Source organism: Colobus angolensis, unplaced genomic scaffold, assembly GCF_000951035.1.
Source record: "Colobus angolensis palliatus isolate OR3802 unplaced genomic scaffold, Cang.pa_1.0 Scaffold428, whole genome shotgun sequence".
Lineage (NCBI taxonomy): Eukaryota > Metazoa > Chordata > Mammalia > Primates > Cercopithecidae > Colobus > Colobus angolensis.
This window is the reverse complement of record NW_012117688.1, coordinates 1,234,108-1,259,950: the sequence shown is the minus strand read 5'-3', so window position 1 is coordinate 1,259,950 and position 25,843 is coordinate 1,234,108. Positions and strand designations below refer to the sequence as shown.

The window sequence follows — 25,843 nt, the reverse complement described above, 5'->3', positions numbered from 1 at the left end:
TTCACCGTGATAGTCAGGATGGTCTCGATCTCCTGACTGGGTCAAAATACTGCTCAGGGTCCCTAATAATCTTCCTCTTTCCCAAGTGTTTTCCTCTCAGGAGGAGAATGCTAGATTGTTCTGCAACCTGAGAGACCCTCTTTGGCCTGCAGCCTGAAACCCTGGGGTTATTCTTAAGAATCTGGAGAGGACTGAGGTTCTTCTTGAGCATGACCAGTTCTCACTCCAAACGACCTTCAGGGTGAGAGATCAGTGTCAATGTTTGCCCATGGGTATTTATTATTCTGGAAATTTTGGGTTGAAATAAAACAACTTTGGGATTTTATTACAATCTATCCGGTTCTTAGCAATTAACATCCCTGAGATCTCTATTCTTTTACCACTGGCTTCACATATTGCTATAAATGGGTACACCATGAATATCATGATGACATATGGTCAGAAGTACTTGTAAGCAAGTATGTGCTCCTGTTCTGTTCTGGGAATTCTTTACAAGTTTCTGCACCCACCCCCATCAGCACATGGAGCCAAACAGGGCGTCTGGGGCTCTCCAGGGAACTGTGGTATGCATTATATTTGTTTTTAGCATCCCAGATCTGCCTTACCAGGGTCTTAGTGCAGTCTCTCTTGCTCCCCAATCCTAAAACCTGCTCTCGAGAGAGTGCTAAGTCACAGTAACTAACAATATGGATGTCTACTCTCCCCTGTGTATGACAAAGATTATAGCTTTAGCTAGTTGGAGGCTCCTCAGGGAGAAGTGCTGTCTACTCTCATACTTCCTCCTTCCAGGAATGCAGCATCAGGAAAAATCATCTGGAACAATATAAAGAAGGAGATTTAGCCCTACCGCCTAAATTGACCCTGGCAGTTGAGTAGGATAAAATACTGCAGCGAAATTGCACTCATGGTCAAAGTGAAGCTCTAACTTTGAAATCTGGTTTCTATGCACAGGCAGTGGGCAGTGTTGTATTGGATGGAGCAGCAGGCTTCCCAGCCTCTGTGAAGTCACATCACCTGGGCGATAGTCTACTATGCCTCTATCAGCCACCTGTGGCCAGGAGTGTCACAGGCTTTCAATGGGTTGCTTGGTTCCAGACTCAACACTCTTATCTCATCAAAGCAGACACTAGCACTTTGCACTGCGTTTGGGGTTCCACCTACAGCAACTGGCATACTGCAACCAAGCAGGCATGAATCACCTGGGGTTTCCCCCAATTTCACAGCCTTTTGGGAGTACAAGATCACATAGCCTCCAAGTGAATGGGGTTCTACCTTAAATCTGAGTAGTTTCTAAGCAGTATAAATATATGAATAATTTTTTGAGTTTGTATATATGTGTGTGTGTGTGTGTGTGTGTGTTTGTGTTTTGAGACAGGGTCTCATTCTGTCATCCAGGTTGGAGTGCAGTAGTGTGATCTTGACTCACTGCAGCCTCCACTTCCCCAGCTCAAGCAATCCTCCCACCTCAGCCTCCTGAGTGACTGGGACCACAGGCACACACCACCGCGCCCAGTTAATTTTTTTTATTTTTTGTAGAGACAGGGTTTTGCCACGTTGTCCAGGTTGGTCTCGAACTCCTGGGCTCAAGTGATCTGCCTACCTTGGCCTCCCAAAGTGCTGGGATTACATGCAGCAGCCACCATGCCTGGCACTAGTTTCTTAAAACCATAAAAATGCATGTTTTGTATAAACTGAGCAAGAAGGAATACCTAGGTTGGCATTTTTAGCCTCTACTTACCCAACCAGGCTTATGAAGATTTGGGTAAAAAATTTTACCCACAAAAGTGTGATATAAACTTTGTACAAGACTCCACCTCAGCTTAAGGGGAGCCTTCTCGCTTTTCAAAAGAGATTATGAGACTTACATTGTGTTTATGGCAAAAATTTACAGCTTGCAGTGTCTGCCAAGTTATGCTCTTCACGAGATGTTCTGGTACCCTAATAAAAATAAAGCAGCACAAACACATTCTTTAGTGTAGCCATGGAATTCAGCTCAAGAAAAGAAAAAATAAACCAAGATAGGCTTTAGTAGTGAAAAACCCTAGGTGACACATAGTCATCTTACTCATCAAACAGTCATTCCATGAGCCCAAAATGTAAAAATATGTGACCAGCACACTGCTGAATTCTAGGGACAACAGGTTAACAAAAATGCAAACATCTACTTCTATAGGTAAGGATATGAAAACCTACAAGGGATTTCAACAAGTATTTATAACCACCTATCTCAAACATCTGTGACACCACTGGGAAACTGCCTGGTAACTTGAGCTCCATTTCTACAAGGAATTTTTTGTTGATATAAAGTTAGTTACTATTCAGCACAAAAGATGCTGTTTATTTTCTCAAGTTGCCCCAAACTGACAGCCTTGAAGCAGGACTCATCTTCCATGTGTGGGCACATGGTCTCTCAGAGCAGCATTGCTGTTGTTTGTTTGTTTGTTTGTTTAGATAATGAAGACTTTACTGATTATAGCGAAGAGCTTTACATTGCAAACCATGTAACAAATGTTAATAATAATCTAATAACCCGAGGCATCCTGGTTCTTTCCCCATGCTGCCATGGCAGCCAGCTGCACCCCACTTACATCTTTCTACTCTCTTCTCCATCACAGCAGCTAAACTCCAAGCCACTGCTCCCAGTACTTCTTCCCTGACTCACATCTTATATTACCAGGGCAACCAGTAGTCCCAGCAGGTACTTCTTGTGAATTAGAAAGAGGCACGTCGCCTGGAAGCATTTAAAACAACAACAAACCAAGGCACGGAGTGTAAGAAATGAACCACAGAGAGAGTGCATTTATTTTCTGAGACCCCAACCCGCTGGCTGGACTTACTGTTTTGATAAATCAAACATTCCACAGTGTTGCTGTGGTCCTCAGCCAAAACAAATAAGTAAATCAGGGAGGAAATTCTTGAGTAGCTGTGTTAAGGGGACCACAAAAAGTCACTTCCAGCCTCTGAGAGAAGCTACAAGGCCACTGTTGTCACAGGCCAGAAGTTCAGGAAATCCTTTCAGGCAGATCAGGGGGTATTTGAGCAGAGAGTGGGATCACATGAAGGAAAGGAAGAGGCCATTTCCAGGAAGGCTAGTTGGGACATTGCTGGACCAGGGCTGTGTCCCTGGGCTTGAAGTTGCTTCTCTCCAAATTCTCTTTTCCTTGTTTGAACGGCATATAGGCATAGACGCTAGAAAAAGTCACTGTCGAGAAAAAAGGCTTAGAAAAATGCAACTAAGATGAGACATTAGCCTCCACTTTTTACTTTTTTTTAGAGACAGGGTCTTGCTCTGCTGCCCAGGCTGGAGGCAGTGGTGCTATCATAGCTCACTGAACTTTGGACTCCTGGACTTAAGGGATCCTCCCACCTCAGCCTTCCAAGTAGCCTCTACATTTTATCCAGAAAAATGGAATATATCTTGATTATTCAATAAATTAGGTTTTTGGGTGTTTGTTTTGTTTTGTTTTGTTTTTTTGAGATGGAGTCTGGCTCTGTCACCCAGGCTGGAGCACAGTGGCCGGATCTCAGCTCACTGCAAGCTCCGCCTCCCAGGTTCACGCCATTCTCCTGCCTCAGCCTCCCGAGTAGCTGGGACTACAGGCGCCCGCCACCTCGCCCGGCTAGTTTTTTGTATTTTTTAGTAGAGACGGGGTTCCACCGTGTTAGCCAGGATGGTCTCGATCTCCTGACCTCGTGATCCGCCCGTCTCGGCCTCCCAAAGTGCTGGGATTACAGGCTTGAGCCACCGCGCCCGGCCCTTGTTTTGTTTTTTTGAGACAGAGTCTTGCTCTGTCGCCCAGGCTGAAGTGCAGTGGTGCAATCTCAGCTCATTGCAACCTCTACCTTCCAGGTTCAATCAATTCTCCTGTCTCAGCCTCCGAGTAGCTGGGATTACAGGCGTGTGCTACCACGCCTGGCTAATTTTTGTATTTTTAGTAAAGACGGAGTTTCACCATGTTGGCCAGGCTGGTTTCAAACTCCTGACCTCAAGTGATCCGCCTGCCTCAGCCTCCCAAAGTGCTGGAATTACAAGCATAAGCCACCATGCCCCTCCTGCAAATTAAGTATTAATACAGGGTTACCAGTACCAGGCAACTTTAGTTCCTACAAATATTTCCCCAGATAAATTATATAAAAGGAGCATATAAAAGTAAGTTATAGTTGCATATCATTATTGCTCCTCTAATCCCCAGCACATTTAATCCCCAGAATTACAAAATTCTCAAATGTAAAAGCTCTGTACAAACTACTTAGCATCATCTTGAATTGGCTACTCACTTGACTCTTTATTCAGTTTCTTTTCTGGAATGCAAAGGCCTCAGCCTCTGAGATCCCTTTTAGCTGAAACACTCAGATAATAAGAGGGGCTAGGTTTTCACTGTTGGAGAAGAGAGTTACAACTATAAAAAGGCAAAAAAAAAAATAGATAGAATATGTTCTGTGGTGTTGGATTGAGAGACAGAAAGAGAGAGAGAGAGAGAGAGACAGTGTGAGAGTGCTGTGCTAGAAGGGGTGGAACACCTTATATAGGGTGTCCCAGAAAGCTTCTCTGGTTAAAGGAACATCTAAAATAGTGGTTAAGGTGGTGAGAAGTGGCCAGATTGGGGCTATATTTTTAAAATAGAGCTTCCAGGATTTTCTGAGGGATTGGATTTGGGAGAAAGAGAAGAATCAAGGAATGACATCAGGTTTTTAGCTTGAGTAACTGGTACACGGTAGTGCCTTCTACTCAGGAGAACACTGGAGGAGAAACTGGTTTGGGGGAAGGGAATGCTTACTGGACACCCAAGGGAAGACTCTGAGTCAGCGATTCTACATTCAGAAGGAGGGTCGGGCTGGAAATGTGAGTTTGAAAAGCATAGCATATGGGTGGTATTTGTGGCCTAGGACTGAATGAAGCCAATTAAGGGTGAATTCAGCTAAAGAAGAGGAGCTCGGAAGGAAGCCGTGACCCTTCACCACAGAGAGGGCAGAAAGAGGAAGGGGACCCCACAAGGGCACCTGAGTTGAGAGCATCAAGTGAATAAGACAACACTCAGGAGAATACCGTGTCACAGAAACAACTGAAGAAAGTGCGTCAAAGGACTTCTGAATTAAGGTGATGGACTGAGCAAGCCCAGTTAATTTCGTTCCGTCCTGAAACCTGACTAGAACTACGCTGAAGACTTTTAAAGACAAAACCTCACAAGGTCAGAGACGACAGGAGAAGAGATAACAGCAACACAATGTGGAATCCAGAAAGCAACTGAATGAAAGATAATTAACTTAACAATCCTAGAAAGTGAAAATCTAAGCCAGGAGACGGAAGGTGGAGAACCAACCAATTTATCCAGAAAGAATCCTCAAAAGGCTCAGGAAGCAGCAGCCAAGGTCTCTATGGAATGAGGAGCTAAGGAGTATGGAAAAAACTGTTTAGGAAATAATTAAATCCCTAGATCCCCTCTTCCATTATTTGCCCACAGGGAAACACTCTCCACTACCAGGCAGAAGGCTGGAGCTTTGTTTCTGGAGAGGATAAAGCAGAGGACATTTGGCATATGTGAGATTGTGGATACTGTTCTGAAAATGTGGATACTGTTCTGAAAACGGGATTAAAGGACTGTACACATACAAAATGCTGAATGCTGAGATTCCCCATCCCTCTTCTGTCGCTGGACTCTGAGAAATCGGCAGGCAGACTTCACTCTCTCCAGGCACAATATTTAAAGACTTCTTTGGGAGAAGCTCAGAGGGAAAGATCTGAAGATTCTGACACCGGAGTTCCGCCAGCAAATGGCCCAGCTAGAAAACCATAGTGAAGTTCAAAGCTTCCAATAGTTCCTTATTCTAAACTATGAGCATACAACCAGAGATTATATGATGCCCAAGATAAGCCTCTAGTAAGAAAGTGGAAGACGAGAACAAACAAAAAAAGCAACTTAAAATAAACAAATTATGGAGGGTGAAGAGAACTTTTTAAAATACCATTAATATCCTCAGAGAGAAAATGAAAGCTGTTGTATCCATGAAATAAGAACATGACACTACGAGAAAATGAGAGGACCAGTTCAAGAGTCCACACCCAAATAATAGAGGGTTGAGAAAAAGAAAATAGGTAAAACAATGAACAGGAAGTCAATAACAAAACAATTCAAAAAATTTTTTCTGAGGCAGAAAAGGCCCAGCAAGTGCCAGGATAATGGATGAAAATCAAGACCCACTCATGAGTTTCATAATCAAGAACACTGAGCACAAAGAGAAGCTCCTACAATTTTCTGGAAAAAGAAACAGGACTTCAAAAGAGAGCAGAAAATAGAATGGCATCAGGCTTCTTGGCACTAGAAGATAGAAGACACTAAAATAATGACTTCAAAATTTTGAAGGAACATTATCTTCAACCAAAAACCAACAAGCCTATACCCAAATAAAATACCAATCCAGTGTGAGGATGGAATAAAGCATGCAAGGGTAAGGTCTCAACTTCTTATTTCTTCCTGTACCTCTCATCTACTCTTTCTCAAGAAGCCCCTCATGGATGCAGTCCACCAAAAATGAGCAGTCCATTACAAAGAAGATTATATGGGATGGAGACCCAACGCAGGAAGGAAGCAGCAGGAGTCTCTGGGAGGATGGCAGAGGGAGATGACAGGATAACTGCACTCCAGGTGGCAAAAGCAACCCATCTGGACAGGACAGTGTGACACTAGAGTCAGGCACAGTGAGGGATGTCATTGCCATGCCCTCTGCCTCATGCCACCTCAAATAAATATGAATATATTCAACAAGCTTAACAGCTCTGGAAGAGTCTGGGTGACCAGCTGGACCCTTCAGGCTTAGGCAGATGTTTTGATGTCCTTTGTTCTCTCTTGTCTTTTTGTTGTTGTTGTTGTTTTGTTTTTTTGTTTTTTTTTGAGACGTTGTCTCCATCTGTCACCCAGGCTGGAGTGCAGTGGTGCTGTCTTGGCTCACTGCAACTTTCGCCTCCTGAGTTCAAGCAATTCTCCTGCCTCAGCCACCCGAGTAGCTCAGATTACAGGCATATGTCCACATACCCAGCTAATTTTTGTATTTTTAGTAGAGATGGGGTTTCACCATGTTAGCTATGGTTGGCCAGATTGGTCTCAAACCTCAGGTGATCTGCCCGTCTCAGCCTCCCAAAGTGCTGGGATTTCAGGCGTGAGCCACTGCACTTGGCCAATGCTTTTTAAATTTTTGTAGAGATGGGGGTCCTACTATGTTGCCCAGGCTGGTCTTGAACTCCTGGGTTCAAGTGATTTTCCTGTCTTGGCCTCCCAAAACACTGGGATTATAGACATAAGCCACTATGCCTGGCCTAAGGAAGATGTTCTTAATATTGTAGCTTGTGCTAGCAAGGCTAGGGAACTCATTCCATCTTAAGGTATTTGTTTCCACATTGGTGGTAAATAGTGGTTGTGGCTGAGCTCTAGGGCAGAGTGGGGAAGGGCTAGAACAGGCATGAAGAGAAGGGGCTCAATTCCCTCTCATTCTTTACTCCCTTTAATAGCTCTTCTAGCTCAAAAGCAAGCTCTCCTTTCAGAGCAATCATACATAAGCTCCTTAATTTATGAGAGAAGAGGGGGCATGAGCTGTTCTCCTGGGCCTGGTTCTTCTCTGCCATGGGATTAGGTGATTGAACTTTAGATGAGCCATATATATCCCCAGCTTTCCTTCCTAGTAAATAGTGCTCCAAGGGAGTGGGACAGGATCCAGCTCGGGTCTTTTGGACTCCCAGCCAGCTGGGCCTGGTCTGGTGGACTTTAAACTCCTGAAGATGTCAGCTCCCCAGATATGAGAGTCTGGGCAAGGTATGAGAAAATCAAGCAAGGATCCTCCTTTTCCTTTCTGTCCCACACCAAGATGGAAGGGGCTCAAGAAGGCACTTCCATAGGTAGTCAGGTGGTCTTCCTTGAGGTCTTCAGTTCAGTTGCGTTGTTGAGAGCTGCAGTTGCCCCTCCAGAGGCTGCTGGGCTATTGCCCAGCTCCCCAGAGGCACTCCTTCTGGGGAGGGTGGAATGGAATCCATCTTTCGCTAGTGGGAAGATATGGAGAACAGGCACACTGCTGAGATCTCCACTGGTGTGACCTCGTGGCATTCTTCCTGCCTCCTTTGGGAATTTTATTTCACCCCTCAGGAACATAAAGGGCTCCCAGCTGCTTGATTCTAAGGAAGGGTGTGGGCTGGGGGGAGGGGTGGTGTCATTTGAAATCCCTGGAGTCTAGATTTCTGTGTGATTGTATCATTTTTTACCCAGTTAGAGATGGATGTACTTGGTCAAAATAAGCAAGTAAACCCAGAAACAGGAAGACAAGAAATCCAGGAAGTAATGAATCTGACCACAGAGAAATGCAGCAGGAATTACAAGGACGATGGCAAAGGGAAATTCAAGGGACACAGCTGGACAGCAGGTCTTGAGTACAACAAGCCAGACAGAAGGAGAAGGAGGCTTAAAGGCCAGACATTACCAAGAAAAAAACGGAACTGACGGATTACCTGATGTAACTATCCTGTGAAAATGTACATTGAGAGGCTATTAAAATGAGTGGGGGTGGGGCGCAATGAGTGGCTCATGCCTGTAATCCCAGCACTTTGGGAGGCTGAGGTGGGCAGATTGCTTGAGCCCAGGAGTTTGAGACCAGCCTGGGCAACATGGTGATACTCCATCTCTACAAAAAATACAAAAAATTAGCCAAGCATGGTGGCAGGCACCTGTAGTCCCAGCTACTTAGAAGGCTGAGGTGGGAGGATTTCTTGAGTCTGGGAGGTGGAGGTTGCAGTAAGCTATGATTGGGCCACTGCACTCCAGCCTGGGTGACAGAGTGAGGCCTTGTCTCAAAAAAAAAAAAGAGAAAAAACAAAACAGAACAAAACAAAGGTGAGGGGAGGGAATTAGCAACAGGATTAAAGAATGTTAAGCACATTTTAAAATAAGACAAGTGTTAATTTGAGGAAAAAGTAGAAAAGGAAGCCATAGTATGGCACAATGCTCAGCTATAAGTAATATTTACATAGGCACAATAATGGGAACAGTGAACATTAATGTAACTATTTTGGAGGATTAGAACAGGAAGCAGAGGGGATAGTGATTTCAGGGAGCTAAATTTTCATCTGTCATAATAGAAAGCCTTTGATGTCTAAAAATTGATATTTTGAGATATATTAATCACTCTTTTATATTACATTATACTGCTGGATTTGATTTGCTAATAATTTTGCTAAGGGTTTTTTGCCTAAATTCTTGAGTAATATTCATCTGTCATTTTCTTTTCTAGAAATGTCTGTCTGATTTTGGCATCAGCATATAGTGGCCTCATAAAATGATTTGGGAAATGTTCCTTCTCGTATTTTCTGAAAGAGTTTGGGTAGGGTTACTATTATTTCTTCCTTATATGTTTGATAGAATGCATCCATCAAATATTTTAATAATAGAACCTAAGGTAGCACGACTATAAGGAAAAATATATATATAAATCCATATCTTTGGTGAGAAAGTAAATTGGTTCCATTTGGCAAAATTTACAACTCAAGAGTACCACTTTGAGAACTTTTAAAGGAAAATTACAAAAGAAGAAAAATCTATTTGTAGGAAAATTTTATACCAAAATCATTATCAAACCAAACACTGAAAATGACCTCAGTATCCAACCAGAGAGGAGTGGTGAGACATAATAAACTTAATGTAATATTTTATAGTCATTGACAATAGATCTAAAGATTATAATGCAACATATATAGAAAATACATAGAAAAGAATATTAAGCGAAGAATAGAATTGAGGGGAAAAACAGCCATCTCATCACAGAACACAGAGAATGTGGTGCTTCGTTTGGAAAAGCTTGGCTGCCTTCACCGTCTTCAGGCTTGCAGATACAGACACTCAATTTTGTCAGCACACCAAGACAGTATCCATTTCAAAGGGGCAAGTGAACATTAAACAAATTAACTAGCCTGACATATAAAAGTAGAGTGCCATCATATTCACCCATGCCCAAATTCTGAGTACTAGCTCATGCTTTCTTTGTGGACAATTTCATAAAGTCAAGTTATAATCAGAATGATGAGCAAAGAATTTGGATGAGGGAAAGCTGGCAATTTGACTGGTTATTGCTGTTAAACTGAGAGTGCTTAACTGCATCCATCTGCACATCAGGAAGAATTTATCATTAGATAAAACACAGAGTCAGTCAAATCTTGCAAGCCTAGCAGTCATTCTGTCTCTTTAAGGTTGCTTTACATATCTCTGCCCTGATGCATTATGTGTTCGTTTCACAAAATAACTTTCAGAGAGCAATCTCTGTCTCTCCAAGTTTTTAGGGGAGGCTGTATTTTGACCCTAATGTCCTAATAACAAAATTGGACAGAGAGAAATGTAAACGACTACTGTATGAAAGTGAAGACATCAAACCGATTTTTAGAAATTCTTCAGAAATGTGAAATTCTTCCAAGATGATGAAGAAATAACATGTATCTCTTCCTAGCATTCTCAATTGCAGAAGTCATTCTTTCCACTGCTGCTTGTCTAATATTTGTGACACAGATCATCAAACTAGTTGGCATTCATCAAGACTTCATTTCTACACAAGGCTATCACAAAGATGGGAAGGGCTGGGGGTCTGGCCAAACTCTTGTAAAAAAAGAATATATTACTAGGAATTTATCCTAAAGAAATATTTATGAAAATGGTTGTTCACTGTAGCATGGTTAGTAATAGAAAATAACTGGAAACAATCTAAATATTTATCAACAGGAGATTGAACTAAGAAATCATGGTATATTCATACAATGGAATTCTATACAGCCATTTTTAAAATATAAAGGTAGATATGTACAGATAGGGAGAAAGCTTCAGAGTACATTTTAAAAAAATGCAGCCTGGTGTGGCGGCAGACACCTGTAGTCCCAGCTACTCAGGAGGCTGGAACAGGAGGATCGCTTGAGCCAAGAGTTAAGGTTTAGCCTGAACAGCATAGCAACAAGACCCTGTTTCTAAAATTAACTAATTTATTTAACTAAATAAAAAACAAAATAAATGCAGAACAGTATGTAAAGCTATTGATTTTATTCATTTCAATTTTTTTTTTTTTTTTTGAGATGAAGTTTTGCTCTTGTCACCCAGGCTGGAATGCAGTGGCACTATCTCAGCTTACTGCCACCTCCGCCTCCCAGATGCAAGCAGTTCTCCTGCCTCAGCCTCCTGAGTAGCTAGCATTACAGTTGCCCACCACAACGCCAAGCTAATTTTTGTATTTTTAGTAGAGACGGGGTTTCACCATGTTGACCAGGCTGGTCTTGAATTCCTGACCTTAAGTGATCCGCCTACCTCGGCCTCCCAAAGTGCTGGGATTACAGGTGTGAGCCACCAACCCCAGCCCTTCATTTCAGTGTCTGTGTTGCTTTAAAAATTTGCAACAAACAACGTATCATTTTTAATCTATAAAAGATAATATTTCTGGAATTTCATTGTCAGAAACTGAAAACTTGCGGTAATGTACATTACCCAGGAGATGTTCCTTGAACAAACTATGTTATTCAGAGAAGGAACTGGTGGTAATTAAATCTGTGCAGGAAAGAATCAATGAAGTCTTATGTCTGGCTGAACATACAGGTAGGCAGAAAAATGAAGAGAAAATATCCAAACCAGTTATTTGTAAAACTTTGACACAGGGAGATCAATCATTTATAGAATAATAGATTCAAAGCTTTTTAAGTTCTATATAAGACAAGAAATGGTTGTGATTGGGGACAATTATAAAAACATAAACCTAAGCACTGGGAATTATAACTGACATGTATTCATGTTACTGTAACAGGATACATATCTTGTGGTGCAAACTTGCTTGTGTTAGTAGCAACATGAAGTTGGATCTTCTCCAAAAGCTTTCCAAGGGAGTACCAGAAGTTACAAGCACGTTAATAAGAAGATAAATTAGTGTCCATTTCAGGTTCAAATGAGAAGTCTTTGAGTCTGATTTGGCAAGAATTATTTGTAATAATTAAACATTAAAACATTACTATAGTAATAAATTAAACATGAAAAATATAAAAGCACAAATAAAATGAAAAATATCAATAACAATCATAACTAATCACTAGTAATGTTCAGATTTATTACTTTTTTCCCATCTACATATAAATTCTATGAAAATGAAATGATATGTATTTTTATTATAGTATAATTTTTTTCATTTGACAAGCACTCATGAACTTTTTCTTATGTCAATATATGTTTTATCTATTACTATAAGCATTATTCTTAATGGGTCCACTGCATTCTATCATAAAACTTTATCATAATTTACTTAACTAATTCTCTATGGTTGGATATTTCAGTTGATGGCAATTTTTTCTTTATAAACAATACTTTAAAATATCCCATAACAATAAATACTTTTGTAACTAAGTTTTTGCACATATATTCAAATATTTTCTTATGGTAAATCATTCAAAGTAGACTTGCTGGGTTTAAGATAATGCCTCTAAGACTTTTAATATCATACATTGATTGCCAAATTGCCTTCTGGACAGGTTGCTCTAGCAGTGTACTCTATAATTTCTTTTGACAATATTAGGCTTTAGAAATTTTAAATCAAAGTAACTTTTAAAATGAAAATCCAAACCTTGTTATGATTATTCTTCTTTAAAATCATTTTGTAACTATCAATTTATTGGTTTGCTAATTCAGTCATTTTACAAGTACTAAGTATGTACCAAGTGCCAAATATGCAGCTAGAAGACACTGAGAATACACAGGTGAGGAAGGCCCAGCTCTTGCCCTTGAGGATTGTATAGTTTACTGGGCAAATGGGTTATGTAAATAAATTATCCCAGAAGATGTTATAGAGGCCAGTGTGCTGGCGGGCATCATAAAGGAGTCATATGTGAGCTGTAAGGACAGCAGGAGTTTTCCAGGCAGAGTAGAGGAAGTAGGGAAACCCATGCTTGCTAAGCAAACAGCATGTCCTGAACCCTAGAATGCAAGCAATTTGGTAGGACAGGCCATGTATTATGGGCATACTGGTGGGGAGTGGGGTGGTAGCGTAAGATCTTGTATCTCATGCTGGGGGCATTTCCCCATACCAGTAAGCTTTGGGGAGCTATTAAAGGATTCTGTGTAGAGGGTGGCATGCTCAACTTTGTATTTTAGAAATCTGTACTTAGAAATATAAGAAGTGATCACAGGGCATTCTGAGGGTGAGTATACTAACCTAAGGGGACCCCACCTGGCACCAAGCAGGCTGGTAAGCCAACCTGGCAACACTAGCATCAGTAGCTTATCCTTTGTTGATATTGTCTAATAGATCAAATATGAAACTGAAAGATAACCGAAGTCTTCTGACCCCTAGGGTACTTGATCACCAATTCATAGCATTATACAGCTAGAAGTCCCCTTAAACTTTACCTAGTCCTAAACTCTCATTTTTACAGGTGAAGACACCTGTAAGCAATTTGCCCAAGGTCACACAGATAATGCTAACTCACCTTTACTGTGAATGTGCTTTAAAAATTTTATTTTATATATGATGTCTCTAAATTAAAAAGTTTTCATATGATGATAGACTGGATAAAGAAAATGTGGTACATACATACCATGGAATACTATGCAGCCAGAAAAAGGAATGAGATCATGTCCTTTGCAGGGACATGGATGGAGCTGGAAGCTGTTATCCTCAGCAAACTAATGCAGGAACAGAAAACCAAACACCACATGTTCTCACTTATAAGTGGGAGCTGAACAATAAGAACATATGGGCGGGGCACAGTGGCTCAAGCCTGTAATCCCAGCACTTTGGGAGGCCGAGGCAGGTGGATCACAAGGTCAGGAGATCGAGACCATCCTGGCTAACACGGTGAAACCCCGTCTCTACTAAGAAATACAAAAAACTAGCCAGGCGAGGTGGTGGGCGCCTGTAGTCCCAGCTACTCGGGAGGCTGAGGCAGGAGAATGGCGTAAACCCAGGAGGCGGAGCTTGCAGTGAGCCGAGATCCGGCCACTGCACTCCAGTCTGGGCCACAGAGCGAGACTCCGCCTCAAAAAAAAAAAAAAAAAAGAACATATGGACCCTTGGAGGGGAACAATGTACACTGAGGCCTGTCGGGGCTGATTTCCTTAAGGAAATCTTATATTTGGCAAACCATAGCATTTTACCATTTGGAAATGACGTTGCTTCTAATTAACCACACATTTACCTATAGATCTTTCTGTTTTCTCCCACTCCCATATTAAAACACCTAGATGAAGAGTGGGTGGGAGCTGGAATCCAGTCTTCTCACCCTGCAAAAGGCTGCCCTCAACTGCAGGAAGGGACCCCCTCCTCCTTTTTTCTTTTTCTCGGACAAAGCCTCTGTCTGTTCGCCAAGTATTCCGATGCATGCAAAGATGTTGCATATGCTAGAGAGAGATGTGTGGTAAGATCAGCTGAGCCCCCGGAGTCACTCCCACCCTTCCCAGTTACAGTCACAACACAATTGTTTTTCACCTATGCTTGCTTCAGTTGGGTTTTTGTCACTTGAAACCAAAGAAGTCCTGAGTAATACAGCAGACTAGACACCCAGATTGTTTCTGATGAAATACTATGTTTTAGTCTCAAACTTCCTAGTAGCCATTGCTTTTGGAATCTTCCTTTCAATCTCCAAGCTCTTCTACCTCCCTGGTCAGGCACAGACTAACTAATATCCTTCCTTTTCTTAGAGACTGAGATCACTTCTATGCAGAGATAAAGTTTCAATCTAATGATGCTTCTGCTGGTTTCTTCATTAAAATGACTATTTATTATCTCTTTTGTTAACATGTTTGGTAATTTTTCTGCTGTCCACTTCAGCAGTAGAGTATATTGTACAAACACTGGCTGTTTTTACCTAGTCTTTTTTTTTTTTTTTTTAGACAGAGTCTCGCTCTGTCGCCCAGGCTAGAGTGCAATGGCGCAATCTCGGCTCACTGCAACCTCCGCCTCCCCGGTTCAAGTGATTCTCATGCCTCAGCCTCCCGACTAGCTGAGATGACAGGCACCTACCACCACGCCAAGCTAATTTTTGTGTTTTTAGTAGAGATGGGGTTTCACTATGTTGGCCAGGCTGGTCTTGAGCTCCTGACCTCAGATGATCCACCTATCTCAGCCTCCCAAAGTGCTGGGATTACAGGCATGAGCCACCGCCCCTGGCCTTACCTAGTCTTAAAAAGAGTCATTGCCACTTTTCACTGACAAATCCCAGTGTGTCTTTGTTTTGTTTGTAAGGGATGGATCACTCACCCTCTTTGGTATCTGTCCAACTCATGGAGAACTGTGTGGTCACAATATTCAAACACCAGGTGAAGCCTCCGTTTCCTCCTGAAGACTTCCAGGAGGTTGACAAGGTTGGGATGCTTGAGTTGCTGAAAACACAAAAAAACGAGGTACTAAATTTGACTTGTGAAGGACAGCTTTCTCTAATCTTAATACAATAAAAAGTAAGTTGTTCGTCCTTTAAGAGTTTCATTCTTGGATTGAAGGAGGCTGTAAACAGTGTCATCTTACCACTCTTTACAAGCTATTTCTCAGTAGCTTGTAAGTGAAAGATGATTATAACCCAGGTGGTTGGTGAGGGCAAAGAGAGGTATAAGAAGGCTGGAAAATAAAAAAGAATGAAGACAGATGGGAGATGGTAAAACAAACTCAGCTTTCAAGGTTCAGATCAAATGTCCCTTCCTAGGGTCTCCATTAATCTCCTCAAACTGGTTCAGTGCCTTGTATGTCTAAAAGCCCCCCTGAAGTATGACTCTTTCAGAATTACTAAGTAATTAATAAATAATATGTAATCCTTAGTAATTATTGTTCGGTTAATTGTTTAATATCCTCTGGTATCAATAGCTACAATAGATAAATTCAATAGAATATATGAACGACGGCATCAGGGTCTACGTTCTTTTGTTTATCAAAATTGTGGTGGTGTACTTCCAGCGCCAGGCCCTGTACATAACAGGCATTCCGTCATTATTTACTCTCCAATCTGATGTGCCTGAAAATGTGTGTCTAGGGAAAAAAAATAAAGCCCAGGAGTGAATGTGAGCTTTGGCAGAGATAAATCTTGTACCTAGCTTCCTGGCCCTTTCTGGACATAATCCTATCAGAAACTCTACAACTAGGCACTGGTCTCTTTTTTTCCACAGATGAAAATAAGAGACTTACACTAACAAAGACAAAAAAAGTCACAGGAAAACATATCAATCATGGAGTCCCTTCTGCAGTGCCCATTCACTATCAGATCACAATTACAGTCCATTTTACCTACTGTTGTACGGTTTAACACTTGGTGGATTGCTCCTCTTTTTCCAAATATTCTTTGATAGTGCCACCAGATAATTTTCCATAAGAATTTTACAATCAAGTGTTGCTTTATCGCATTAAGTTTCCCCCGTTAACTCCCCATTCCTTCCTCTCCCTAGTCCTTGCCAAACACCATTCCACTTCCTATTTATTTATTTATTTATTATTATTTTTTTTGAGACAGAGTCTCACTCTATTGCCCAGGCTGGAGTGCAGTGGCAAGATCTCAGCTCACTGCAAACTCTGCCTCCCAGGTTCAAGAGATTCTCTTGCCTCAGCTTCCTGAATAGCTGGGACTACAGGTGCACACTACCACGTCCAGCTAATTTTGTACTTTGAGTAGAGACAGGGTTTCGCCATGTTGGCCAGGCTGGTCTTGAACTCCTGACCTCAGGTGACCCACCTACCTCAGCTTCCCAAAGTGCTGGAATTACAGACTTGAGCCACCGCGCCCGGCCATGAGCCACCACGCCCAGCCTCCACTTTCTGATTTTTGACTAGGTACCTCCTACAGGTGGAATGATAAGAGTAGTGTGTGTGTGGCCGGGCGCGGTGGCTCAAGCCTGTAATCCCAGCACTTTGGGAGGCCAAGGCGGGCGGATCACAGGAGATCGAGACCATCCTGGCTAACATGGTGAAACCCCGTCTCTACTAAAAAAAATACAAAAAACTAGCCAGGTGAGGTGGTGGGCGCCTGTAGTCCCAGCTACTCGGGAGGCTGAGGCAGGAGAATGGCGTAAACCTGGGAGGCGGAGCTTGCAGTGAGCTGAGATCCGGCCACTGCACTCCAGCCTGGGCCACAGAGCGAGACTCCGTCTCAAAAAAAAAGAGTAGTGTGTGTGTGTGTGTGAGATTGGCTTATTTCACTTAACGTTATGTCCTCAAGGCTCACCCAGGTGGTAGCAAGGTTGAGCATGAATAATATCCCATCGTATGAACATACCACATTTTGTTTATCCATCCATCTTTTGATCTATGGCCATGGCTTGCTTCCACCTTTGAGCTATTGTGAATAATGCTGCTGTGAGCATGAATGTACAAATATGTTTTTGAGGCTCTACTTTCAATTCTTTTGGTTGTAGGAATGAGCCAGGCATATGTTTTGTTTTGTTTTGTTTCACCTACATTCCCCAGGTGATTCAATGTGTATCGGAGGTATTAATCACAGACAAGCAGGCACTCCATAAGTAATAAAAGGTAGAAGGAGGAAAATGGAAGTTCTTGAACTGCATGCTATAGCACATTTGTGTGGGCAGTGAGAATAAAAGCAGCCTGCAAGGAGATACTAAAGAAGACAGTTCTTTTTTCTTTCCTCATTTTCTCTGTAAAATCCCTCTGTATTTTCAAGACATGAAATTCCTGCTCCAGATATTATACTTGATGAACAAGTATAAAACATTCAAGACATTTCTAAAGCCCATGTCTTAGTCCATTTGTGCTGCTATAACAAAATACCTGAGACCGGGTAATTTATAAAGAACAGAATTTTTTTTCTTACAGTTCCGCATGCTGGGAAATCCAAGTTTCAGGTGCTGGCATTGGTGTCTGCTGAGGGCTGCTCTCTGCTTCCAAAATGGCACCTTGTTGCTGTGTCCTCACATGGCAAAAGGCAGAAGGGCAAGAGAGCACCCCCCTCAACCTTGAGCTCTTTATAGGGGTGCTAATCCCATTCATAAGGGCTCTGCCTCCCAACGGCCACACCTCTTAGTACAGTTGTACTGGGGGTAAAGTTTCAACATGAATTTTGGAGGGGGCACCACCACCATCGAAACAGAGCAGCCCATTAATCACCTTTGGATCTTAGAACTGAGGGCGCTCCAAGTTATAAAATGCCACATTTGTTATCATACCTGAAAAACCCTTAGCCTGAACTAACATTCTCCAGACACAGTAGAATATAACTAATTACTGTCTTAAACCTCTGAACTGGATTGATTAAGACCTCTCAAACAGAGAGCAAACAACCAGGTTAAAAGGGGCTAAATGCTAACTTTATGACAGAATTCGCAGAAAGCAGAGGATTTCTTTCAGACTGAAAAATAATCATCCTTAGGCTTTACTTTCATTTTCACACTATTTGCTCCCTTGACAGGATGTGATATTGAGGCCAAGACTTGGAATCCTAGAATTCTCTTTCCATTTTCCACATTCCATATTTAGTCCTCATGTCTCCAGCCGGCTCTTCTAACTGAGGTAGAAATGCATCAATTCTACCCAAACAAATCCCTCGACCTTCTCTGGATGCCAAGGCGGGTGCCTCCCACTTGCCACGTCCAATCCTGCAGTGATCACAGCAGGACACTGCTGCCCCAGGACAAGGCCCAAAGGTCCTCTCCATTTGGCCTCTGCTTACCTCTCCAGCCTCATCGCTTGTAACTTCCTTCTGGACCCACTTCCTAGAAGGCTCACATTCCCTCTCATTTCAGGATGTGTTCAGTTTCCTGTCTCTAAAGCACTCCCTACCTCCAGATGTTACTTTCTCTGTTCAGCTTCCTCTGCCCCACCCTGACACAGCTGGTATGCACCGCCAAGAGCTCTGACCTTGGCACCCAAGCAAGGAGTAGCACTGTGCCAGTAAAGGACACTGTCACAGCCATACCCATTTGTCTGAATGGGACCAGTAACTGTTATATTGCACCCATCTTGCTATGTTACTATACATCTTTTGAAAACCAAAGTTCTTAGCCAGGCGTGGTGACTCACACCTGTAATCCCAGCACTTTGGGGGCCAAGGCAGGCGGATGCCTGAGCTTGGAAGTTCAAGACCAGCCTGGGCAACGTGGTGAAACTCTGTCTCTACTAAAACTACAAAAATTAGCTGGTCATGGCGGCACACACCTGTAATCCCAGCTACTCAGGAGACTGAGGCATGAGAATCACTTGAACCCAGGAAGCAGAGGTTGCAGTGAGCCCAGATTGTGCCACTGCACTCCAGCCTGGGCAACAGAGCAAAACTCTGTCTCGAAAAAAAGATAAAATAAAATAAAAAATAAATAAATCTGTCTATTTAAAAAAGGAAGGAAAACTGAGTTTCTGATAACTGCATGTATTAAATATTCAAATAACACGTAGGTTCTTTCCAATTTTTCCCTATCATAAATAAGGTTTTGATAAACAACTTATTAGCTGGTTGCCTCACTTGGACCAAGTTAGTTAAGTTCCCTAGGCCTCAGTTTTCCATCTGTAAGAGAAGTGCAAGGGCTGTAGTGCCCATTTCACACAGGCACATACAACAGGGTCAGGTAAATATTAACCTCTCTATAAACGTTAATTATTGATATTGTTACCTTTGGGTTAAATTTATTTTTATTTAGAATGATTTTTCTCTATTCATTTTATTCAACAATTATTTATAGATCTTAAGGTGCATATGGCACTGTGTCAGCCCTAAGGACATAAAGACAAATAAAGCAAGTACTGCCCCTACCCATCTGGGGCTTAGAACCTAGGAAAGGAGACAGATGTTGGAGAAGTCATTACAGATATGATAAATGTTATAAAAATGAGGTAAAGAGTACCTGGTTTGAGGGTGAGGTGTGGTTCAGGGAAAATCTCTTTGAGGAAGTGGCCATTAAGTTAATGACTCATTAACTGAAAATGACCTGAAGTTAACTGGACACCATCTAGAGCCCCAGAAATATAGCTTTATGGCTCTAACTAGATACAGTCAAATTGCTTTCCAAAAGGATTGTGCATATTTACCCCTTGGCCAGGAGAAAGTATTTTTACCATATTATAGCCAGCTTGAAGGAGCATATAGACAATTTAAGGCTTGTGATATATATTGCCAAATTGCTTCCTTTGAGGGATTACAGTGCCTCTGGCAACACAGGAAGGTGTAACTTGTCTCTCCCATCTTCCTCCATGAGACTATCTTCAAATAATTGCAAACAGTGGATAACTTATCTCTCAACCTGTTTTTAGAATAATTTTAATATAGAAAGATGATCATTAATACTAAATCCTAACTAGGGGTTACACATATTAAATTATAAATATTTTTAAATAAATTATTAACTTTCACTGGGTTGCCAGGATTCCAGGTGACCTGAAAATACTCCAGAGCAGCAGATATGAGGTCTGGCATAGCACCCTTATGAAGCCAGTCCCCGTCCGGCTGTGTCCATACATTCAACAAATATCCCTAGAGCACTGTGATGGTTAATACTGAGTGCCAACTTCATTGGATTGAAGGATGCAAAGTACTGTTTCTGGGTGTGTCTGTGAGGGTGTTGCCAAAGGAGATTAACATTTGAGTCAGAGGACTAGGAGAGACAGACCCACCCTCAATCTGGGTGGGCACCATCTAATCAGCTGCCAGCACAGCTAGAATAATGCAGGCAGAAGTTGGAAGGACTTGACTTGCTGAGTCTTCTGGCCTTTATCCTTCTACCGTGCTGGATGCTTCCTGCCCTCGAACATTAGACTCCAAGTTCTTCAGCTTTTGGACTCTTGGACTTATACAGTGGTTTGCCATGGGCTCTCTGGTCTTTGGCCACAGAGAGAAGGCTACACTGATGGCTTCCCTACTTTTGAGGTTTTGGGACTCGGACTGGCTTCCCCGCTCCTCAGCTTGCAGACGGCCTGTTGTGGGACTTCATCCTGTGATCGTGTGAGCCAATTCTTCTAATAAGCTCCCATTCATATATATATTTATCCTCTTAGTTCTGTCCCTCTAGAGAACCCTGACTAATATAAGCACCTATTCTGCATCAGGCATTGGTGAATGAGACAGAGGACTCAGGCATTAAACAAAGAAGTGCCATAAATAACCTATGAAATCAGGCTGTCTCAGAGAAACTGGCCCTGAGGAAGTGACCTTGAGCTGAGTCTAGAGGGTAAAGGTCTGACCAGACCAAGGGCAGGGGTGGTGGTAAAGGCACGGATGGCAGCTTTCCAGGCAGTGACTGGCCCTGAGCCAGGAGAGAACTTGGGTCACTTCAGCAACTGAACAACAGTGTGGCTGGTGGGTGAAGCTCGTGGAATCAAGGCCAGCCAGACAGTCAGAAGGCAGATCCTACAGGGCCTTGCAGGCCCTGCTAAGCAATTCACACTCTATCCTAGTGCGATGTGAAGCCACTAGAAGGAATTTCAGCAAGATGATACCATGGGGCCCCCTTTTTTTTTTTTGAGACGGAGTCTCGCTCTGTCGCCCAGGCTTGAGTGCAGTGGCTGGATCTCAGCTCACTGCAAGCTCCGCCTCCCGAGTTCACGCCATTCTCCTGCCTCAGCCTCCTGAGTAGCTGGGACTACAGGCGCCTGCCACCTCGCCCGGCTAGTTTTTTGTATTTTTTAGTAGAGACAGGGTTTCACCGTGTTAGCCAGGATGGTCTTGATCTCCTCACCTCGTGATCCGCCCGTCTCGGCCTCCCAAAGTGCTGGGATTACAGGCTTGAGCCACCGCGCCCAGCCACCATGGGGCTCTTAAAAGCTCCCTACGGCAGCAGGATATAGAATGGCTTGGAGGAGGCGAAATGGATGAAGTGGCTGTTGATAGCTGAGATTGTGGTGACTTGGAGCAGAGCAGAGGCAGGGGAGTTGGTGAGAACCTTTGTCTTGAGATATATTTTGTTATCAGAATAATCAGGATGTGGTGATCGGCTAGAGGTGAGGGACAGGGGAGAAGGAAGTGTCAAAAATGACACAAAGGTTTACACACTGGGGTAGATGGTGATGCCATCCCAGAGAGGGGGAGTGAGACTGGGGGAAAGAAGTCACTAGCTTTGTCTCATTGAATTGGTGGGGATCTGAGACACCAAAGTGGAGTTGTTATGTCAGCCAGAGTCTGAACTGAAGATAAAAGCCAGGGAGTCCACATGTGTGTAAGCGAAGCCATAGACAGAGGGAGGAGATTGCCCCGGAGGAGCAAGAGTGAGATGAGAAAGCCGTCTAAAGAACCCTCCCACCTAGATGTGTGGTTGACGAGGAGGAAACACAAAAGGGGAAAGGGAAGAAGGCCCCTTAAGATAAGAGAGAAGACAGCAGAGCAGGCTCTATGGGGGCATCATGGGAGGAGGAAGTGGTCAGTGTTGACAGAAGCTGCTGAAAGCTCAGATGGAAACAGAGGGCTGAGAGGTACCTGGTGGGCTTCCCTGAGTTGGGGTCGATTGACCTTATTGGAAACAGTATCAATGCAGTGGTGAGACCAGAAGCCAGATTATGTGGACTTAACATCTCAAACTTCCTTACTTCTCTCTCTCTATTGACCCCACTGACCTCAGGGGTAGAACTCAAAGGGACACCTGCGATCCTCAAACCAGTCTGCAGCGAATAGCTGGAGATGTCCATCACAGCCCCAGCATTGTGAATGTTTGCATTCACAAGGGTTTGGATATTTCTGCTTCAATACTGAATGGAGTTCTTTAGGGACATACAAAGGAATTAGATGAGAAGAACCAAGCAACATGATGGACAAACTGTTTACAGGCTTACCCAACATGTTCACAGTACATACAAGTAAACTTAATAGAACAGATTACATTACCATATATACCACAAAGATGTTTGGGGCTCATTTAATGGCAATTCCTTCCTATGTACAAGTGTGTGAAGCCAAAGCCTCAGGTCTGGGGCGTCTGTGCTAGGCTAATCTTGAAGCTCTTGGTGCTCCTGACCAGGCCAGTATCACTGTCCTTCAGCTATGCTCTATCTAGAAGCACGGGCCTTCTCAGACTCAGATTTACTTTCTCATGTACAAAAGTTTCCACTTTTGCTGCTGCTATTTTATTTTAGTCTTCCTTTTATTTTCTCTTTGTGTTTTTAAAAAATTTTTAAATTATTATTACTTTTTTGAAACAGGGTCTCATTCTGTCACCCAGGTGGGAATGCAATCACAGCTCATGGCAGCCTCGAACTCCGCAGCTCAAGTGATCCTCCTGCCTCAGCCTCCCAAGTAGCCGGGACTACAGATGAGTACAACCATGCCCAGCTAGTTTTTAAAATTTTGTGTAGTGACAGGGTTTTGCTATGTTGCCCTGGCTGGTCTCAAAATCCTGGGCTCAAGCCAGCTGCCCACCTCGTCCTCCCAAAATGCTGGGATTACAGATGTCAGCCACTGCGCCCAGTCTGTTTATTATTTTCTGAGACAGGGTCTTTCTCCATTACCCAGGCCAGAGTACAGTGGCGTGATCATGGCTCCCTGAAGCCTCAAACTCCAGTATCAAGTGATCCTCTTCCCTCAGCCTTCTGAGGAGCTGGGACTACAGGTACACATCATCATAACAAGCTAGTTTTTTGTTTTTTTTTTTTTTAATTTTTTTTGGGGACAGTGTCTCACTATGTTGCCCAGGCTGACCTCAAATTCCTGGGCTCAAGCGATCCTCTCACCCTAGCCTCCCAAAGTGCTGGGATTGTGGGCATAAGCCACTGTACCCAGCCTCCTCTCTGTGTTTCAAATACTGATGTTCCACATTATGTTGCCAAGTCAAGTATCTTCTGTGACACTAAAAAAAAAATACTTCATTTTTCTGAGGTTGAATTTAGCCAGAGCCCTACCTGGTTTCCCTGCAGAGCTGAGAATGCTACATATCCAACTTGGGCAGCTGTCTCTGTCATCAGCCCTGTGTCTTCACTGGACACCCATCTGTTCTGGTAAGTTCAGACCCTCCATCTTCTAAGGTTAATTGCTTGGCCTGTTTAGCCCATAAGATTTCGAAGAATTTTGTGCCAGTTGCCAATATTTTTTTTTTTTTTTTAGATGGAGTCTCACTCTGTCACCCAGGCTGGAGTGCAATGGCGCAATCTCGGCTCACCACAACCTCCACCTCCCAGGCTCAAGCAATGCTCATGCCTCAGCCTCCCAAGCAGCTGGGATTACAGATGTGTACCACTATGTCCAGGTAATTTTTGTATATTTAGTAGAGACAGGGTTTCACCATGTTGGCCAGGCTGGTCCCAAACTCTTGACCTCAAGTTATCTGCCCACCTTGGCCTCCCAAAGTGCTGAGATTATAGGTGTGAGCCACTGCACCCGGCCACTACTCTTAACCAGGAAATGTTACTTTAAAATCCTAGTTACCAGGAGTCTCTTGCAAATGCTGGAGATTAGCAGGTCTAGGCCTGTAGACTCTGTGGCACTAATGAGCTAGGGCTGAGACCGGCTGTTCACTTTAGACAAGACTTGTATGCTTTAGTTCACCACAGTCCCCACCACTCCCTATTGCTCCCTGATCATGAAGCCAAGTGAGAGTTGCTCTTTATCATCACTCTTGCATTATTGATTTTCTTGTACTAGAGTTAAAAGTGAAATATTTGTGATATTTATTGTGATGAATATTAAAAGTGAAATAAAACAAGTTAAACGTGAAATATTTAATATGTCCATGTTTCTATCAAAAGTGGAAAAATGTATAAGCAATAGAGGCATATTTAATTTTTTGTTGCTCTTTTAAAACTTTATTGTAAATTGTAAACTTATTGTAAATATATAATTTATAATTATATATAATACGCACACACACACATATATATAGTTGCTCTGTTGCCCAGGCTGGCATGCAGTGGCACGATCTCGGCTTACTGCAACCTCAGCCTCCCGGGTTCAAGCAATTCTCCTGCCTCAGCCTCCTGAGAAGCTGGGATTATAGGCACCAGCCACCACCCCCAACTAATTTCTGTATTTTTAGTAGAGACAGGGTTTCACCATGTTGGCCAGGCTAGTCTCAAACTCCTGACCTCAAGTGATCCGCCCACTCCAGCCTCCCAAAGTGCTGGGATTACAGGCGTGAGCCACCATGCCTGGCTAATTATATATGTTTATGGGGTTCAAATTAATGTTAGGATTTATGACTATAATGTGGAATAATTAAACCTAGCTAATTAACATATATCCATCACTTCAAATACCTACCATTTTTTTTTTTTTGTGGTGAGAACATTTGAAATCTAGTCTTTTGGCAATTTTTTTTTTCTTTGAGACAGAGTCTTGCTCTGTCACCCAGGCTGGAGTGCAGTGGCATGACCTTGGCTCACTCCAACCTCTGCCTCCTGGGTTCAAGTGATTTTCCTGCCTCAGCCTCCCAAGTAGTTGGGATTACAGGTGCCTGCCACCATGCCTGACTAGTTTTTGCATTTTTAGTAGAGATGGAGTTTCACTATGTTGGCCAGGTTGGCCTCAAGCTCCTGACCTCAGGTGAGCCACCTGCCTCAGCTTCCCACAGTGCTAGGATTATAGGTGTGAGCCCCTGCACTTGGCCTCTCTCAGCAATTTTGAAGTGTACAATACATAATGAACAACTATATTCACCATGTTGTGCAACAGATCTTGGAAATGAAACTTATTCCTCTTGTCTAAGATTTTGTACTCTTCGACCATCATCTCTCCATTCTCCTCCTCCCCTAGCCTCTGTAACCACCATTCTACTCTCTGCTTCTAAGAATGTATTAGGCTGTTCTCGCATTGCTATAAATACCTGAGACTGGCTAATTTATAGGGAAAGAGGTTTAATTAGCTTATGGTTCTGCAGGCTTTACAGGAAGCATGAGGTGGCATCTGCTTAGCTTCTAGGGAGGCCCAGGAAGCTTACAATCATGGCAAAAGGTGAAG

The 25,843-nt window shown here is 42.9% G+C and overlaps 1 protein-coding gene across 2 annotated transcripts in view; it reads right to left on the bottom strand.

The window, feature by feature from the left end:
• The window catches only part of CDKL1 (cyclin-dependent kinase-like 1 (CDC2-related kinase)), a 67,093-nt gene that overhangs the window by 13,481 nt on the left and 27,769 nt on the right, over positions 1-25,843 (bottom strand). For both annotated transcript variants that reach the window (XM_011956905.1, XM_011956904.1), the window contains 2 exons: positions 15,247-15,368; positions 1,866-1,938 (listed from right to left, as the gene is read on the bottom strand). In XM_011956905.1, the coding sequence (XP_011812295.1) occupies positions 1,866-1,938; positions 15,247-15,368 (195 nt within the window). The remainder of the gene's footprint in view (positions 1-1,865; positions 1,939-15,246; positions 15,369-25,843) is intronic.